The sequence below is a fragment of the Eurytemora carolleeae genome, unplaced genomic scaffold (assembly GCF_000591075.1).
Source record: "Eurytemora carolleeae unplaced genomic scaffold, Eaff_2.0 scaffold398, whole genome shotgun sequence".
In the NCBI taxonomy this organism is placed as follows: Eukaryota; Metazoa; Arthropoda; class Copepoda; order Calanoida; family Temoridae; genus Eurytemora; species Eurytemora carolleeae.
The window spans coordinates 98,483-118,248 of record NW_019396317.1 but is presented as its reverse complement, the minus strand read 5'-3'; the positions used below and the strand labels follow the sequence as shown (position 1 = coordinate 118,248).

Below are 19,766 nucleotides of genomic sequence, written 5' to 3'. Positions count from 1 at the left end.
TTCTTTCGGATTCATTTGAGACATATTAAACAATTTTAAAGATTTGTAAATCCTGATTTTGAGCTCAAATTCGACGTTCAAAATTCCTACTTTGGGGGTGGATACGTTTTCAAAATTAGTTTTTTTTTAAATTATTGTTTTTTGTCCGCCTCTGCTCACCTCTTATCCGTTCCTCTCTTTTCCTTTTTTAACAAAACCAAAAAAATTCTTCCAACGCGCGGAATAAAATAATTTGAAATGATAGGACGGGTCAATGATGATTTTTTATCATTCATGGTTTTGTATCTAGCTGCCTTTTTAATACTATAAAACATTAAGAGAGTTAAATGAATTCATATAATAGGAAAGCAAACATTTAGTCAATAACAGGGGAAACCTGTCGGGTTTTTAGAAATGCGTATCTGCGGTTAAAAATCGTTAGTTACGCAAAATCCCTGCGTACTTTCTTTATCCGTCATCCTTAATTAAAACCGTGTATCTCTCAGCTGGTTTAACAACATCTACGCCTGCGTTTTGTCCTCTTCTCTTGATCCCCCCACCCCCCGGCCATCTATAGATTTCCCCAACTCTGCTATTCCCCCCTCCCCGGGAATCTACCCCCTCCTCCTCTGGTTCCCTGCCTGTCTCGGCCTCAAACCTCCGACCAGAAAGAAGGGCCCCGAAACTTATTACATCATAGAAATTTTTTTTTTCTTCGCAACAAACTAAACTTTATAAATTTAAGATTAATTTTTAAACGAAAAAAAAATATTTTTACTAATTTTTCCAAGGGTTGGAATAAAGATGGAGGTTTCGGGACTCCATAGTCAGGTTTGCCTCCATACTCCAGTCTCAGTGTGGGAGGTTTATCACGAGGTTTATCCTACAGACACGCCTTCTCCTCCCAGACACACCTACCCTGCCCTACACGCCCACATTTATTACTCAGGTATTAATCCATCTTTGAGGCGTTATCTCAGGTTTATAAAAACAAAATATTTAATAATAAAGTTGGAAGCTTTCTTATACAATACATGATATAAACAACAGATAATAGTTGCAATCTATACTATATATATATAAAAACACAGTCCTACACTTTGTCTTGTCAAACAACAATGAAATTAGAAACATTTTATTAGACTCGTTTAATCAAGTTCTATAAAAATTATAAATAATTCTAATTAAATTTCACACAAGTACAATTATGTAAACAAAATCGTGATCTTTAATTTAAAGTTTGTTTCATTCATAAAATAAAGTTAAAGAGGATTCTTACTTATAACCTCAATTACTCTGCAAATTATGTACTGTACCGTATTGTAAATGTACACTGTACAGTTCGTTTTGTTAAGATAGTAACCCACAAAATATGAGATTTCAGAGACGACTGATCTGGAATTTTTTCTTATCTCTGCAACTGTGAAGACTAATTCAAAGACTAAAATAGACCTTGAATTAGATACTTTTTAAGAGTTATGTGTCGTCATTTAAGTCTCATTTTTTTGGGTAACCCTGTAAAAGAACAGTTTGTACAGATCAATACATTTTTCTTTAAACAGCTGTGCCAGGGTTACAAAATGTACTGTCTAAACCAGGAACCCGAAAATGTTTATTAATATCATTTCTTTCAAAAACTGCAATACACTTTTAAGTAAACAAAGAAATAGGATTTCCTGGTTTATAATTATACCCCTGGAGATCTAACATTTATCATCAATAGTAATATTCACTGCACAATATTGTGTATTCAATGTATATTTAGTCTAAAGAAAGTTCTTTTTAATACAAATAAAAATAATTAATTGTTACAGGTTGTAAATAGCATAATTCAATATTCAATCAATTACAAGCTCAAAATGAAAAAGGGAGGAAATTTTTATTGTAAAAGTATAGATATATATATATAATATAGTTAGACCCCCCGCCCCCCTGTCAAAGGCAATACGTGAAAATGATAGGACCCCCCCCCCTTCTCATGTTACACCTCTGGTTACGCAACAACAAAAAATATATTAAAAGGTAAAAGTCTAAAAAAAGCAATTTGATCATTAGGAATTACCGAAAAATTTCGATCATGCACAGTTTGATATATTGTGACCTACTATTACAAAATGTCAAAACTCTTGAATTTGGGATCAGTGCAATCTTAAGAAGGATATTTTAATACTGCTCTGTAAGGATCATCTTCTAAATTATCATGTATATCTCCTTCACTCAACTGCAAGATTGCTATTCCTCAGAACAGAATAATTGTATTAACCCCCTAGCTTGGGCCGGAACCCAACTGTGCCTGAAAACTTGAGTTTTCATACAAACATCAATCTACTTAACTTTAAGCAAAGCTTAGAACATTTCTGTAATTCATTCAAGTTCCCTCATCAAAATTTGAGTCAAATCAGTCAAGGGGTTCATGAGTTATGATCTGACATACAAACACACAGATATTTATACTTAATGAATAAACATAGATATCTAAAGAAAATGGAGGTATTTTGAGGTTTATGGTGTTAAGTTTTCGAAGTAACCCTTAAATTGCGAGCTCATAACATTTAATCAATTCATAGAAGTCTTTTTCTTTCATGCTTCAGTAATGTGGCTGCATGTTAAAGCAGACACACAACATGCAGTTGCCGCATGCTACAACTAGCAGAATGTATGCTGTTTCATAGTGATTGCATGTCAGCTTAGAAACAGATAACAGCCAGAAAAAAAATTCACTGCCCTTTTAAAATTTTGTTTTAAAAATTTTTAAGTAAAAATAAATGATAAAAACATATCTTTGCAACCCAATGTCGTGATCTTAAATATTTCCCAAATATGATCTCTGTTATATCAATTAATTTTTTGAATTATCAGGTTGCAAAGATGTAGGGATTAGAAAATTTGATTTTGTAGTAAATACTCAAATCCATAAAAGATCAATTTAAAGAATCTGCTATGAGCATATTATTAATAATTTCTATAATTTCAAGGAGAAGATTAATCATATTTCATGCATCAATCAATATATTGGATTTATTCCCCAGGGAATTCCTTCTGTTTAGAATATCCTCAACATTTCCGGTTTTCAAATAGGCAACTCAACTTGATCAATTGTTTACCTATTTTTGATTCTCCTCTGGGGTGTAGTCAGGAATATTTTCCTAGGGTGGGCTCAGGTGGCCCAAAAAACCCCTGAAAACCATAGATTTTACTGACCCATGGGGGGGGAGAAGCCCCCTCCCCCTGAATACGTCTATGATCCCCCGCCCTGAAAAACTACACACTTTTTAATATTTCGACTGTCAGAGCTCGGTTATTTCTCTCAATTTGTAAAGATGTAAAAAAAGAATTTGTATTGGTTGGAAATACCCTTGAGCAAATTGCTTCCTTCAGTCTGATATATTGTTTTTATAAAATTATGTTTCATGGTATTTTTAGAGATTATCCTTGGTTTTTTATTAGAAGAATGCAGTGCCCGGGGAAATATTGATTTATTATAAAGAATATTGATTGAACATTTTCTCAATGAACGTTGTACAGAATCAACAATAGATACAAAAGAGAACTGGGGTAAAAAGGATATTAAAAGGTTTTTATACGTAGTATTAGATAGGTGTAGAAGAGTAAGAATAGATAGGAAATAAGCTATGAAATTAACCAGGACACAATGGTCCAAAAAACCGATGAGAATTTTTCCAATTACTTCTTAAAAACTAAGGCTAAAACCAGTGCTTTTATAACGGTCTAAATTGTATATTTCTAAGGCATAAGTCCATCCAGTCTTAAAAATTGATGTAACTTTTTATAGCAGGGTAGATATAAGTGAGGAGCGAATAAGGTTGAGAATTAGGGTAGAGAATTTAGATGTAAAGTTTTAATGTATTCTCTAGAGAGTCGGCACAGCAAACCTTCACTAAAACTTCATTTAAAAATAATAGTCATAAAAAAGTAGATAAAAAAAAAATTTTATGATGTACTAAAAAAGGCTTGAAAAGCATAATTCAGAAACTAGAATTTTAGAAAAACACCCTTAAAAACCTGAAAAAGTAGAAAAGAAAAATGTTGTTTAATCTGTGGGCTAAATTGGAAAAGATTTGCTCATGAATACTTGATGGCTGAATCTTTCTCCCTCCCACCTCTTGTATAGTTATTAAATAAATTGTGGTAGATATAAGAGAGGACTAGGAGGAGGATCAGGTTCTATCCTAGATCCGTAATTGGGTGTATCTTGTATCCAGGCATAACTATGCTATGAGAGACAGAGAAATCGTTAAGAAGAAACCTTCTCAGGATTCACCTTATTTAGTATTAACAGAGAGAAAAGATAATTAAAAAACTGAGGAAAAATAAGAAAAAGAAAGAATATGTACGACCCAGTTACAAATTAGAGCCACAATCTGGTTTTTATATTATTATTATTAGTTTGTGTCTATTTTTATCCAAAACAATCTTGATTTTGTCTAGCTAGCATTTAGATATTTAGAAAGAAAAAATTATGCTGATCAATTTTCTGATTCAGCAATTTTTGGAGGTTTTTTGGGCAAAATTACCGCCATAAAGATTTAGATGAGAATGTATATATGTATATAATGAACTTCTGTTATTTTGTATTGGTTCAAGGGGTAGATATATCTTTTAACTTATATAGCAACCCAATTAAAACATATGAAAGAGATTCATTTAGATGAGAAGGTATATACGTATATAATGAACTTCTGTTATTTTGTATTGGTTCAAGGGGTAGATATATCTTTTAACTTATATAGCAACCCAATTGAAACATATGAAAGAGATTCATTTAGATGAGAAGGTATATACGTATATAATGAACTTCTGAGTTATTTTGTATTGGTTCAAGGGGTAGATATATCTTTTAACTTATATAGCAACCCAATTAAAACATATGAAAGAGATTCATTTAGACAGAATTGCTAGTTCGACTTTTAGACCTCGTAACTCAAACACTTTTTGAGTTCTTAGGTTTATAAATAGGACCTGAGATTGGAGCTTTTGTATGAATATTGTTAATCTTGAACCCTTGATCTCGATATACAGTGTGGACACTTTTAAATTTGAGGATTACTGCCTAATTCCTTGATAAAAGATGTCCCTTCAGGGATTAAATTAATCCATTGATCTGCATCGTATGAAGATCAATGCTTGATCCTTAGATAGATGATCCTTAGAGTGCTGACTTCTAGATAAACAATTTTAAATAATTTTTAAGAATAATGTTTTATCATCTAAGATTATAACATCCCTTCCTCTCTCCTTCTCGTAAGCTTACTTAAAGAGTGGAATTCCCCTAAGTAACATTAGCAAACTAAATTAGGTTAAGAACTTCAGAGAAAATTAATGATAATGGAGGAGAATTGAAAGTCCACAGTAAACCAATTGATATATTTTTAAATCAGGGGACTGTAATTTCAATTGACTTTCTACATATAGAGAGCATGGTATGACTGAAAAGTAAAAAAGAAATAGACTTTTTTACATGCTTTGTAAAAACATCTTTTTATTCAGGATTGTCTAATAGACGGATCACATATTGGTATTGATCAAAATTAAGCCATAGGCCATGAAATCAACCAAATCATATTTTAATTATAGACTTAAATTATCAGTAATGTCAAGTTTCAATTTTGTGACTTGATACCCCTTCTATCTTTATCCTTTTATGGCATCTTTTCCTAGGTAAAGGTTTTAGGAGGGGGATAATTTGAATTGCTTATTCGCTAAAAGGGACTGTGAGCGTAATTTCAAATAACTCTAAATGCAAAGATGCCAATGCCCGATTTACAACGGTACCATTGAAAGTTTTATCTGATCAAGTATAAACTAGATATTCATGTTTTTTGTTTCTTTACATGTTAATTTTCATTTATGTTTTCTGAGACAGTGACTTGCGAATTTCTTGTTTAAAGGAGCAAAGGAGAAACTCACAGAAATAAACACTTTTCAAATTAGAAAAACGACGGGATCTTTCACATTTTTGATCAGATTAAGATTTCTAAGGTACCATTGTAAATCGGGCATTGTCATCTTAAATTACGCTCACAGTCCCTTTAAGAATAAGATCCTATAATCCCCTTGCTGCTTGGATTTTAGTCTCAACCCTGGAATTAATCCTGTTATTAGAGCCGATGCAATTTTGTAAAAAGAAACCAAGTTTGGTATTTCAAACCTTGAAAATCTTGCAATTTAATGCAGCTGCATAAAACTTCTGATCACTGAAATCCATTTGGTTCACATTTTCCATTGATTTAGTCACTCATTGCCATTTGGTGTAATCACTTTTTCATTGAATTTGCATTCATATTCCGTAACTCTTTGTTCACTTTGAAATGAAAACTTTTAGTTCCCTCCACTTTAATGGAACTGTTGATTCTCTATAATTTGCTCTGAACAGCTTTGGCCTCTGGAACAAAACTTAGTTAAATATTAGCAGAAATACTAGTTATAATATGTTATGCAGATTTTATAAAAAAAAATTAATCTTTTTCTAAAGAAAAACACAAATCGAATCTATTTGTTTTAAAAAAATGTTCTGTGCTTTAAGTTCATGCATTCAGGGGCGTATTCAGCAATTTGGAGGGGGGGGGGGCTTAACCTTTTATGACATCTGATAAAGCCCCCCCCCCCCCCGCCTGGAAATTATTATTTTACAGGAGGGGCCCTGAACCCCCCTTTAAACGCTTCCGTATGAATTTTCTTATACCCTTGGATTTTTAAGAATCCTTATTGTAGTGTTGAACCACTAAAACATTGTCAATTTAGAATACCTCCCTGTATTAATGTGCATATTGCATGATAAAAACATGATCATTGCTGAGCTCAACAAAAATATGTTTTTCTTTTTTGTTTAAGTGCTTCACAATTCATAAAAGAGAACTTTTGATTTGATATGTTCGTCTATTTCAGCAAGGTTCTTAAGTTTTCTTGGCTATCATATTACAAATCTAGAATTTAGAATACATTTCTGAATTTCATTATTCAAATTATTTTATTTTACAAATTGACATTCAACATGCGGTCCAATGTGGGGGAAGGGGGAGAAAAGAAATCAAAACATGAGCAAAAAGAGAAGAGAATTTTTATAAAGTTGAATTGGTTCCCTTTACAGATATCCTATAGCAAGAGAATAGATGTAAACTAGCAAAGATAAATTATTTTCTATCCCACAGGGGAAAAAGATACTTTAGTTTGTTTACTGATAGATAAACTTTTTTAAACTGCATTTTGTGCTGGTTTAAAAAATCATTTTTAAGTAGAAGAAACCACCCTTTTTTCCTTTATCAGATAGTTTTCTACATTTCCTCATCATTTTTTATAATACAAAAAAGCTCGGGAAAACAGAGAATTAAAAAAAAAAATTCACCAGATATTGATGTTCTTAAGTTCAGGTTGAATTTAGAGGGGAAAAACTGTCCTTGTGCATTGTCATTATGTCAACATAATTCATTTTACCATATATTGTATTATGAAGGGAATAGATAGTGTTTTTCAAATTCCACGCCAGGCACTTCAGATCGAAATAAATAAAAACGGAAACCTTTTTATTTTTAATGCATTTGAAATCCGAAAAGTTGTATGATATATGTAAATATGTAAAGTCTCCAGTCCCAAATCCTTTCCATTTTTAAACATTTTCTACACTTTCACACTTTCACAGTTTCTACACTTTCTACACTTTCTACACTTTCACACTTTCACTTTTTCTACACTTTTACACTTTCTACAGTTTCACACTTTCTACACTTTCTACACTTTCACACTTTCTACACTTTCACACTTTCTACACTTTCACACTTTCTACACTTTCACACTTTCTACACTTCACACTTTCTACACTTTTTACACTTTCCACACTTTCTACACTTTCACCTTTCTACACTTTCACACTTTCTACACTTTCTACACTTTCGAACTTTCACACTTTCTACACATTCACCTTTCTACACTTTCACACTTTCTACACTTTCTACACTTTCGAACTTTCACACTTTCTACACTTCACACTTTCTACACTTTTTACAGGTTTCTCTACACTTTCTACACTTTCACACTTTCTACAAGTTTCTCTACACTTTCTACACTTCACACTTTCTACAAGTTTCTCTACACTTTCTACACTTCACACTTTCTACAAGTTTCCACTTCACACTTTCTACACTTTTTACAGGTTTCTCTACACTTTCTACACTTTCACACTTTCTACAAGTTTCTCTACACTTTCTACACTTCACACTTTCTACAAGTTTCTCTACACTTTCTACACTTCACACTTTCTACAAGTTTCTCTACACTTCCTACAGATTCAACTGATTTTTGCTTTCATTAAAGAACAATTTTATCCTGTAAAGTTAAGCAATAAATGTCAGAAGACAAGGAAATAATGGTTTTCTTACAATTTCAAAATTTAGAATTTAGAAAAAAAGTCGAAATTTGGTAAAATTTTCTTTTTTCATATTTTCTTAATTATTTAGAAACAAAAAGGCCCCAGATTGGAAGAATATAATGAATTGTAGAAATTTAAATGAGGATGTTAAGCTATTTTTAAGAGTGTTGAAAAGGAAACTAATTCAAAGCTTGTACATTTTTACAAAATACATTCATATATTTCGTGTGTGAAATGAATTAATTTCACAGATATAATTTGAATATTCAAATTATTTGCAAAGTAGACTTTGATGTTAAAAATATTAGAAGTGTGATAAAAATATTTTTACAAAACTAGATCTACATATATGCTACATATATGCTACTCATGCAGACGGTAGAATCCGCCACTCAAATTTTCAACTTAAATCAAAACAATAATAAAAGAAATTAAGTCTTAGCCACAAACTCTTTTTTTCTAATCCCTATATCTTCGCAACCCAATGTAGAAGGCGCCATGACAAATTCCTGAAAGACAAACTCCTGAAAGACAAACTCCTGAAAGACAAACTCCTGAAAAGACAAACTCCTGAAAGACAAACTCCTGACGAGACAAACTCCTAAAAATAAAAACTTCTGAATTACAAACTCCATAATATTAAATTTAAAAAAATGTTTCACAATTTATATTTAATCCAGCCGCAGCGCTCGGCCCAGAAAGGGTCATAACTTAACCTAACCCATGGCCGCAGCGCTCGGCCCCCTAGCCTGTCCTAGCCGCAGCGCTCGGCCCAGAAAGTGTCTTAACTAACCTAACCCATGGCCGCAGCGCTCGGCCCCCTAGCATGTCCTAGCCGCAGCGCTAGGCCTCGGCCCAGAAAGTGTCTTAACCTAACCTAACCCAAAATAATAAAAAATAAATTATAATAAATTTGCTTGTTATTCTGATCATTGCAATACTTTGCTGCTTGAAGCATATTCAAATTACTAAAGATTGAGAATTTTTTCTAGGATATTTGCGGATTTTGTTTCCTAAAGTTTATGAATATTATCATATTTCATTCAGAGAAAATTTTCATAATTTCAGGAGTTTGTCTTTCAGGAGATTGTCTTGTCAGGAGTTTGTCTTGTCAAGAGTTTGTCTTTCAGGAGTTTGTCTTTCAGGAGTTTGTCTTTCAGGAGTTTGTCTTTCAGGAGTTTGTCTTTCAGGATTTTGTCTTTCAGGAGTTTGTCTTTCAGGAGTTTGTCATGGCACCATGTAGAAAACCTAAGCTAATTCAAACTACATATAGTGTATGTTACGTCAAATGTTCTAAGTTTGAAATATCAAGGTCAGGTTGCGAGCATATATGGATTGGAAAATTTGAATTTGTGGCAAAGACTCAATTCCATTTTCTGAACTGAACAAAATTACAAGAGACATTTTAAGCATTTTAAGGATTATTAATATTAAATTAAAATTAGTAGAAATTTAAACGTTAAAATTTCGATTTTTTTAGCCCACCACCGAGGGTCCACAAAAAATGTTCAGCCCAATCGGTCCACCCGTTTGGCCGGCTGTACGCAACATATATATAAATGGCTTGTTTTATGATATAGATATTCCATTAATATCCTTTCTATGTTACAACAGTGGAGGAAGGAGGTTCCAATATATTAATATTTTTATTTTTATTAAAAATGTCATGACAAAATTACACTTTTTTCTTTAAATATAACTCAGATTAAAAAATTTAACTTTGGAACACGCAAGATGTGTTTTTTACTGAAAATACAAATTAAGTGAAATATATCCAATAAAATTATTAAAAACGTTGGAATTCTTTGAATTTTTACTGTAATTTGTTATCAACACTTTATTTAATTCATAATGAGTAATCGTTCCAATAATTGCATGTTCAGAACAACTGACAATTTATTAGAAATTGAAATTGTAAGAAATGTATAAATGGCAATTTTTAATAGCAGCTCCAAGTTCATTATTTTTTTAAATAATTTTTTTTAGTTGAGTAACTGGGAATAAAAAATTCATTTTACAAATTTTTAAATGTTTTAGTTTTCAAATTTTAAACTAGTCGTCCAAAATCCAAATTCAACCATAACCAATTTAAAAAAAAAAATTGCTCTAAAAATACAAAATATAACTGTTAAAAAATAATCTCTGAATGGTTCATTTTTTGCCCAAAGAAAAAAAAGTAAGAAAATTATTGGAAAATTTTCATTTTTTCAAAAAATCAGTTAATATCGAAGAAATTTGCATGGCCTGGATCCGGATCCGTTTTTTTCAGGACATTCAAATGAAATGAATCCTTATTTACTTTTCTGAAATATAACTTTTAATACTTGTGTTTCCTCAAGTTTTCACTTTACGCCATTAGTGAGAAAAGTAATTTGTTTAATGTTATAAAGGGTTCAAGGGATTACTAAACTCATTTTTTTCAGAAGAGTTGTTTTAAAAATATGCAAGATTTAAATTTCAGTAAAAAATATAAACTTTTGTTTATTGTAAAGGGGTATAGGGTTATAATTTGTAAAAATGACAAAATAAAAATTTACAAAAATGGGTAAACATAAATGATAAATATGTTACATATGTATTACATACCCCTTTTATTGCAAACCGGAGAATATTGTAAATGTTGGAGATATTGTGATCCATAGAATAAATAATGAATGGTTTATCTTTAGAATCTTTCATACCTCCTCAAATACAAAATAATATTTCCGTTTGTTTATTGTCAAAAGGAATTGAGACTTTTCCACAAACTCAAATTTTTAATCCCTACATCTTTGTAAGCTGATTGTGTACTTTTTTATATTTAAAACTAAGATTATTTCATCTATAGGTATATATCTAAGATCTACGAGGTTGGGTTGCAGCAAATATATAGAAATTAGAAAAACAGAGTTTGTGGCAAAGACTTATATCTTTTAAAACCAAACCGTGACATTTTTTTCCTCGTATGAATTTTGTAACGAAGACATTTTTGACAAAATACTTCGATCTCAGCCGCTATATATAGTGTTCAATTAAATTCCTCTTTTAGAAATAATTGGGTGTTTATTGAAAGAGAACAAGTGTTTTTTATTCTTAATTACAGATATATTTATCAACTCTATAATTACTGTATTGTTAATGGTTTAAGACCAAAAATAGGAGAAAAAGAAAAAAGAAAAAGAAAAACCGTTTGAAAATTAAGAATGTGAATGATTGTCCATTATATATGTTATAGAGCGAGACTGATATAAAACTCCTAAAGTGATAAGATTAAAAATAGTTTCACCATCATGCAACGAACCATGAATTGAAGAAAAAACATTCAAATTTTCTAGGTCTTTTATTGTTTCAACCTGATATGGAGTAGAACTATTTAAGCTTGCAGAATTCATAGTTTGAAACATCAAAGGTCTACGACATCGGATTGGAAAGGTATATAGATTAGAAATTCAGTTTGTGGCAAAATCTCGATTCCTTACTTGAGAGGGGGGGATTATGGTGTTTAAAGGAGAAAATACGGAATACGACATTTATGAAACTTCTTTCTTTTCTGACATTTTCGGTTGAGGGAAGACGACTTTTTTCATTGCATCTTTTTATGATAAATATTTTATAAAAAAGTGGACAGGACAAACGTATAAATGTCTATATTTTGGAGAGTGAACGTCCCTTTTTCTGAATTTACATATTATAAAGAACATATTATAATAACTTTAAACATTTTTCTTTGGTTTTAAATACATAAAAATCAGTGATATGGTATAGGAACTGTATTAATTTGATTTTTATTTAACCTTGTTTTTGAGAGTTTTCTGTTGATTTTTGGAAAATGTTCTTTAAAAAGTTTTAAATATATGAGTTCTTGTCCCAAACTGAAGTTAATTCAAAAAGTCTATGGTTTAAATTTTATAATTGTATGAAGTTTAAAAGTAAGGATTTCTTATGTAATTAATAAGTTTAAAATGTCAAATGTTTACACCATCAGCTTGCTAAGATTTAGGGATTAGAAAATTTCAGAGTTTGTGGCAATATCTCAGTTCCTTTAAAATAGAGATATATATCAACGATTCTCCCTTTAAAATTTAATCTTAATCTGAGTTACTTACAATGTTTTAAAACTACAGGAACTGGAATAATTATATAATATCGTCTTTTACTTTTTTTATTAAACAAGTATTTTATATTTTATGCTGATTTATTTTTTATACAGGGTGTCCCAATAAACATGGGAATTCAGTGACGAATTCGATATCGTCTTTTTAAATAATTTTTTGATTTACTATAGTGATACCTACCGAGAAAGCTGTAATCTTCGTCTGCTATGTTTACATTTTGTTTGTTTATGTTTTGACTGCATACGGGTTGTACTTAGTAAAACAAGAACATTGCAGTATACAAACAGAGTAAACTTGTCCGTCTACACTGTTCATCTTGCGGAGACATTATAGACACATATTTACAGTCTCTTACCCTTTTCATAAAATAAACTCTAGCAGACATAATAATACTATGGCTTTTGAAATTAGGTATTACAATGCTAATTCATAACAAAGACGATATTGAATTCGTCCCATGTTTTTTGGAACACCCTTTATGTGTCCTGATCATTTGTATGTCATATATATAACAATTCCAAGTTACAAAATCTCGGGAGATATCATTTCAACTGAATAAAATAAAGAACACGTTACGGTTTTTTTTTATGAAAATCTTTACATTTTCTTGATCGCATGGTGCAATAAATATCCGCTACGTGTTTCTAGGAAAACAGGTCTCATTCCAGAATTTGATGGGCCCTACTGTAGGATCGAATAAAAGACATTGTTTCTCTACATTTCAATTGAATTTACCCAATTAACATTCAAAAGTATTGTAATTTAAACTTTTTGATGATTTAACAAAATTCTTTCCTGTTTTTGTTGACAAGATAACAGACAGTATGTATATTGCTACTGTGCACCCATTAGCTGATACCTTTAGATCAACATACTTCAGGATTTTTAGGTCATCATTAAAGTCTCAACCTTTGTTGGTGACCCTGTAGTACTTTTCATTCTATTACTTAAAAACTGCTGCTGAGCATTTTTTAATTTCCGACATATTTTTTTAATGTTCAGAGCCGGGAACTTACGTGTTGGATACCAAAATCTCGATGGTTTGACATCGATATCAACTGGCACTTTTAAATTTTACGCTTACTCTCTTGATTCTGATCGGCTGTTCGTTTTCCTAAGACGACAATTTTTAGTCTTTTCTAGATATCGAATAAAGCTTAAATTAATCTATAGAGTAACTAAAGATTGAGATCAAGCCTTGATCTCGATATCCACAATACAATAGTTCCCAGCTCAGGTCTTTCAATTACAATATCCTACGCGACATTTATTGAAAAAGAATAACGATCCGAATTCCACTTTGTTTTCTTATTCAGTCATAATCAGAACGATCCGGAATTAATTTATAAGTAATCATTCGACTTTGAAATCTAATTTAAAAAATATGATTAATGAAACGTTTATAACAAAATAGCCCTAGTCCTGCCAATTCCCAAATGTGATCTGCCTTTATTGTGCGTTAAAATTACCAGAGATATATATGTAAAGTCGTCTGATTAACTGTCCGGGTCTGTAGTAAACCAATTTTTAGATATTTAATTGACTCTTGAAGTAAAAGAATTAGTATTTCAAAATGTTATATTTCTTCTGACTCTTTTTAAGTACTATCTTTTTTTGGAAATTTCAAAAATTTCAAGTTTTTTAACTCTTTTTCAATTGAATAAATTGTACAATATATTCTTTCATTCACTAATTCCCCTGCTCACAAAAAGTTCACATTTGTCTAATGTGATTCTGTACAAAACTGCTCTTCCGGTTAGTTCAGCTTTCGGAATTATAAAACTTTAATTATAAAGTAAATAAAAATAATAAAACCAAAACATTGCCACTCCCTTTTCATATATATATATTAGCATACACAATTAAAACATATATTTGTCATAGAATATATTAATAATACTAAAGATCTAAAGGAGAGGAGGCTTTATATTTTTTTCATCTCAAGGTGTCATGATTAAGATGATAAAAGTTCTTGATTTATCATCACAGAATGTCATGAATTAAGGGTGAAAAAAGTTCATGATTTATCATCACAAGGTGTCATGAATGTAATGAGATAAATTATGATAAAATCACAGAGCTGGTGTCCTTAGTGTGACGTAAAACATTCATAAATCAAGAACACAGGGTGTCCTGAGTATATTATACTAAAAGATTATCATCACAGGGTGTCCTGGTTGTGATGACTGGCATGAATTACCTTAAATCTGTAAGCTCCAAGTGCGAATTTATGAAAAGAATTGGTTTAAAGAGTATTTGTGAGAATAACAAGGCGTATTTTGATTGTCAGGCACTAAAGGATGAAATATATTTAGTCTAGGACAGGTTGGCGGGGAGCTCGGGTTGCCCTCCAGTAAGCCTCTAAAAAAGAAAGAAAATTTGTAAAAACATTTTTTTTAAGTCGATTTTTTACCTAAATACTCTGCTATATGCTCGCACACGTCCTCCAACTGAAACTCATCAAGGATTAAATCAAACTGAAGAATGAAAACCAAATTCAATATTTCCAGAAAAAAATTAAAATTAAAATTAGTTAAATGGAAGGGGTGTTATTTGTTAAAAGAAAAATTAGGTTTTTAAAGCTCTGAGATTTTGAAGAATAAAAAAGTTAATAAGAATTTGTTCCTGTTCGGCATCACATTGATCCAACTTCTCTGTGGCAACAATCTAATCAAAAATAATCTCATAGAGTTCACACTGCATCATGGCTTTACAGGAGGAAAAGAGATGAGAAAAGGGTGGGGGGGGGGGTTGTTTCATATTCCATGCTTAACTTAGAGATTATGTTCCCTGAATATTCATGTTTCTAGACTGGCTGGCTCCTCGAGACTTTATTAACCTGAAACAAGGCTGACTTTAATTTAATGATCAAGATCTTGCAACATAAATCTGATAAAATAAAAACAACTCCATTAAATGAGTCTTAAATTATACATTTTACCTAAAATAGAAAGGCAACTTTAGTCAAAATTTACTTGAATCGGAAAATGAATGTTTACCTTTGAAGAACTTTTGTGCTTGTAATTTTTAGATAGACCATTATCGGAGCAAGTGACGTGTCTCCTAGAAGAAGAAAAATATTATTTTTAAAATATTTTTTATTTCTTTTTAAACATACCGAGCTGGGAAGGATGGTTTATGGTGTCACAATCCACGAGAATAATCTGCATATTCCTATAGTAAAATATTTTTTAGTTAAGAATTTATTTTTGATAAATATAGTTGTTACCTGCTGAGATCAAATATTCGCTCTATCTCCGCTTGAACCTCTGCTAGATCCTTAGCTCTGGATAAACTAGATTTCTCAAGGAGCTTACGGTTGGACGGATTGTTTAGTACCGACGTCTTTCCCAGAGAAAGATCTGCTCCGACATGTGTGATTATTATCCGTCCTTCAAACTTGTTTTTAAGAAATTCAAACACAGCTTTCTGCAGCATATCTGTTACTTCGTAACCTTTAAGAGAAGGACCAACCATTATCACTGGTCGCATAATAGGCACTACATCGTAGGGTGACAAGGTTTCACATTTCTTCCCGAGCAAACCTTTCTTCTTCTCAATAACAGGAGGAGCTGAAACCCGGACCCCAGCTGCCCCCTCCTCGCCACCCTGTCCGTTCTCCTGTCCTTGTTGTTGCTGGGGAGCAGTGGGAGGACCATTAGCTCCTGCTCCTGTCTTCACCCTGTCCAGTTTTCCTACTGGAGCTTTCTGTAGAATCAGCTGCTCAAGGCGGTCAGGAGATGGGACAAATCCTATATCCGACCCTTCCTTCACCTTTCTTCCCACCCACCAGTTGGCGTCAAACTTCTCAAAAATATGAAGATAATCTCCGATCTTGAAGCTGACCGCACTTCCATGAACCGGGGATTCATCGTCTAGGCTCCCATCATACATAACATTTGTCTTCACAGCAAATGCGACTTGCCTAAAAAATACTCGTTAAAATCTGAAGAAAAATATCCCTCCCCATCCTCTTAAAACGTAGATTTCTCTAATAATATTTTAAAGGAAAACTGAAAATAATCTGAACATGATGTTCAATGTGGCATGGTAGGATAAATCCACAGGACTATTAATTACTGGACTGCGCAGTCTCCATTCTACACTCATACTAATCTCTACAGTCCACACTGCATACTCATACTAATCTCTACACTACACACTCTACTAATCTCTACACTATACATACTCATACTAATCTCTACACTACATACTTATACTAATCTCTACATTAAATACTTAATGCTTATACTAATCTCTACATTTCATACTCATACTAATCTCTACACTACACACTAATACTAATCTCTAATCTACATACTCATACTAATCTCTACACTACATACTCATACTAATCTCTAAACTACATACTCATACTAATCTCTTCACTGCATACTCATAGTAATCTTTACACTTACATACTCATACTAATCTCTACACTACATACTCATACTAATCTCTTCACTGCATACTCATAGTAATCTTTACACTACATACTCATACTAATCTCTACACTACATACTCATACTAATCTCTTCACTGCATACTCATAGTAATCTTTACACTACATACTTATACTAATCTCCATACTACATACTGAGCTCTGCACTATATACTCATACTAATCACTACACTACATACTCATACTAATTACTATTTTTTATTTTAAAAGCCGAATACTAATGTTAACAGCTATGCCCACCCCCCGCTGAGTGTAAAAGGCCTATTTATGAAAAGTATGATAAATACACTCTTTGTTAACTTGATACTAACCTAACATGAGCTCGGGCCAGGGCTTCTAAACTCGGAAATATCATAAATCATTCATCACAAAGAAACAGGTTTACTTTTTACAAACTTTTGGAAACTACGTCAAAGGTCCACTTTAACACCCCCCACTGTAAATCAAACTTTAACTAGAATCTCTCCCTCTTCTAACACCTTTGTGGTTTAAGTTAGCTAGATGAAAACTAGTTTTATGGTTTATGGTTTCCCTAGTGCATCTCGGTTCTCCGGCATGATGTTTACATTCTCCAAGGTTCAGCTAAACTTAAACTTTGGCTCCGGGTATATCACAACATACTCAGACCTGTAATATGAAAAATATATAGAAATCTTGTACATCATTACTGTATACTTTCCAAGTTTTATAAAACCTACTATTTAATAATGCATAAATATAAAAAGAAAGCTTCCAGGTTTATTGTGCTGAAGGCTGACTGAATTCAGGCAACTTTTGACATGCATTAATATTTAATATTAATGCCTCATTATATGTCGAATAAATAATTAATTAAATTTACAGTTGATAAACACATTTTTATATTTATTTTATTTCAGGAATAATCCAAGATGGCCGCCCCCGCAGCACCAGAACCAGAGAGAGAACTGACGGAGTTGGAAGGACTTCAGCTAAAATGCAACCAGGTCACAGACGAATCCTTAGAGAGTACTCGGCGTATGATGGACCTATGCGCAGAGGCCAAGGATGCCGGGATCAAGACCCTAGTTGCTCTGGATGACCAAGGGGAGCAGCTTGAAAAGATTGAAGGTGGCCTGGACAGTATCAACGCTGACATGGGTCTGGCGGAGAAAGCTCTAAAAGCCATGGACCTAGCCTGCGGTATCTTCCCTAAGTTCTGGAAGAAATCTGAAGGATTTAAGGAAGATGATGCCATCTGGGGCGAGCAGAAGGGCGGAGGAGGCGGAGGTCCTCCGGCTCCAGGAGTTGATATTCCTAGCGGGGCATTCGTTGCTAAAATCACGAATGATGACCGCGAGGCTGAGATGGAGGAGAACATGGAGCAGGTGAGCGCTATGGTTGGAAACCTACGAAACATGGCCAACGACATGGGTCAGGAGGTTGAGCGGCAGAACACTCAGCTGGACAGGATCAATCTCAAGGCCGGGTCGGACATTACAAGGGTGAAGATGGCCAACGACCAGGCCGCAGCGCTGATGAAGTAAATTCAGCCATATCAATATTTCTGCTGTTTCCTCTCTTTTATGTAAATGTTACTGATCTGTGCTAATCTATTCGTTATTTACAGACCTGTATGAGTGATTTTAATGAGATTTAATGAATTCTTGTATAAATGTTGATCTATGTGTTCAACGTGAAACAACAACGATGCAACCTGTACTCATGAAGGTTCTGTTCAAACATACAAACTGAACAGACACCTGAAGAGGAAATAAAAATTACCTAAACTCGGTGAGAGATGAACACATGTTTATGTTTTAGATTCATTCTTTTATGAGATTTCCCAGTTTTCTATTCATTAGAATAGTGGTTGTTACAAGGCTATAATAAAGTTGATATTAATTGAATTAATTTTGTATCTAATTAATTTTATTGATCAATTGTCAACTATTTTACTCCAGTGATTATTCTTCCCATTATTAACCTTTATCATGATAAAACAATCATATTGATAATTTTATCTTAGTTAAAACTAGCACTTCAACCTTACGTTGAGGAATTCAGATTTGTGTAAGACCAGTTCTGTTTGTAATGCACATAACACAAACTAAAAAGGCACATGATGAAGGAGTCCAAACAATTGTGATTTCGTTTTTCGCTGGTTTTCGTTACAAGTGGTTTAATGGTTGTAATGGTTCTCTTAAGCTACCCCCTGAGCTTCAAACCAATATTAGCTTTCTGATCTCATAAACATTATCTTTATCTTCCTTGCTTAATAACCTTGCAATTTTATTTCTGTCAGAGTTTTGTTTTGTCAGATTTTAGTCTCAATATGCTTTTAATACTTTATCCCTCTTCAACCAACCAACTATATATGTAGAAACCATAGAGTACATATAGAGTAAGCTCTTGTGGATAAGACACACAAGAACTAGCTCTAACTGTGCTCTTTGTTAGAAACTATGCATTTGTATCTCTCTTATATGAACCGATTTTTGACTGTATAGCCACAATTTTATTAATAAATATTTATTGATTTACTTTATTTCTAATCAATTTCTTATATTATCTATAGAGTTTATTATAGTAAACAAGGTCGAGATTTTTATTTTCATTTTTCTAATCTGAACTTGTAGATTACTTATTTTCAATCAGAAGTATATAAAATTCCAGCTATTTGGTTTAATCAGTTGCAATCAAATATATTTAATATTTGGTTCATACTGTAATTTAATATCTTGAACGTCTTACCCTGTATACTTGATATCCTAATATTCTAGATATCTAGTATACCCTGTATACTTGATATCCTAATATTCTAGATATCTAGTATATCCTGTATACTTGATATCCTAATATTCTAGATATCTAGTATACCCTGTATACT

The 19,766-nt window shown here is 32.3% G+C and overlaps 2 protein-coding genes across 5 annotated transcripts in view; one reads left to right on the top strand and one right to left on the bottom strand.

Moving 5' to 3' along the window:
• The first annotated feature begins 822 nt into the window (after positions 1-822).
• On the top strand, positions 823-19,419 carry LOC111700815 (synaptosomal-associated protein 25). 2 transcript variants are annotated; one of them, XM_023471858.1, is made up of 3 exons: positions 823-928; positions 11,677-11,773; positions 17,797-19,419. In XM_023471858.1, exon 3 carries the CDS (start codon positions 17,809-17,811, stop codon positions 18,421-18,423), a length of 615 nt encoding a protein of 204 aa, XP_023327626.1. In that variant the 5' UTR covers positions 823-928; positions 11,677-11,773; positions 17,797-17,808; the 3' UTR covers positions 18,424-19,419. The 2 variants fall into 2 exon arrangements, with proteins under 2 accessions (XP_023327626.1, XP_023327625.1); XM_023471857.1 differs by lacking the exon at positions 11,677-11,773 and having other exon boundaries at positions 824-928.
• The window catches only part of LOC111700812 (voltage-dependent L-type calcium channel subunit beta-3), a 31,853-nt gene continuing 18,057 nt past the window's right edge, over positions 5,971-19,766 (bottom strand). For 2 of the 3 annotated variants that reach the window (XM_023471855.1, XM_023471854.1), the window contains 9 exons: positions 17,451-17,545; positions 17,230-17,254; positions 15,686-16,381; positions 15,575-15,630; positions 15,456-15,519; positions 15,247-15,295; positions 15,082-15,123; positions 14,870-14,933; positions 14,314-14,817 (listed from right to left, as the gene is read on the bottom strand). In XM_023471855.1, coding sequence (XP_023327623.1) covers positions 14,768-14,817; positions 14,870-14,933; positions 15,082-15,123; positions 15,247-15,295; positions 15,456-15,519; positions 15,575-15,630; positions 15,686-16,381; positions 17,230-17,254; positions 17,451-17,475 — 1,071 coding nt within the window. In that variant the 5' untranslated portion in view covers positions 17,476-17,545 and the 3' untranslated portion in view covers positions 14,314-14,767. Of the gene's footprint in view, positions 6,383-14,313; positions 14,818-14,869; positions 14,934-15,081; positions 15,124-15,246; positions 15,296-15,455; positions 15,520-15,574; positions 15,631-15,685; positions 16,382-17,229; positions 17,255-17,450; positions 17,546-19,766 lie in introns of those variants that run through there. The other variant, XR_002765055.1, reaches the window with a different exon arrangement.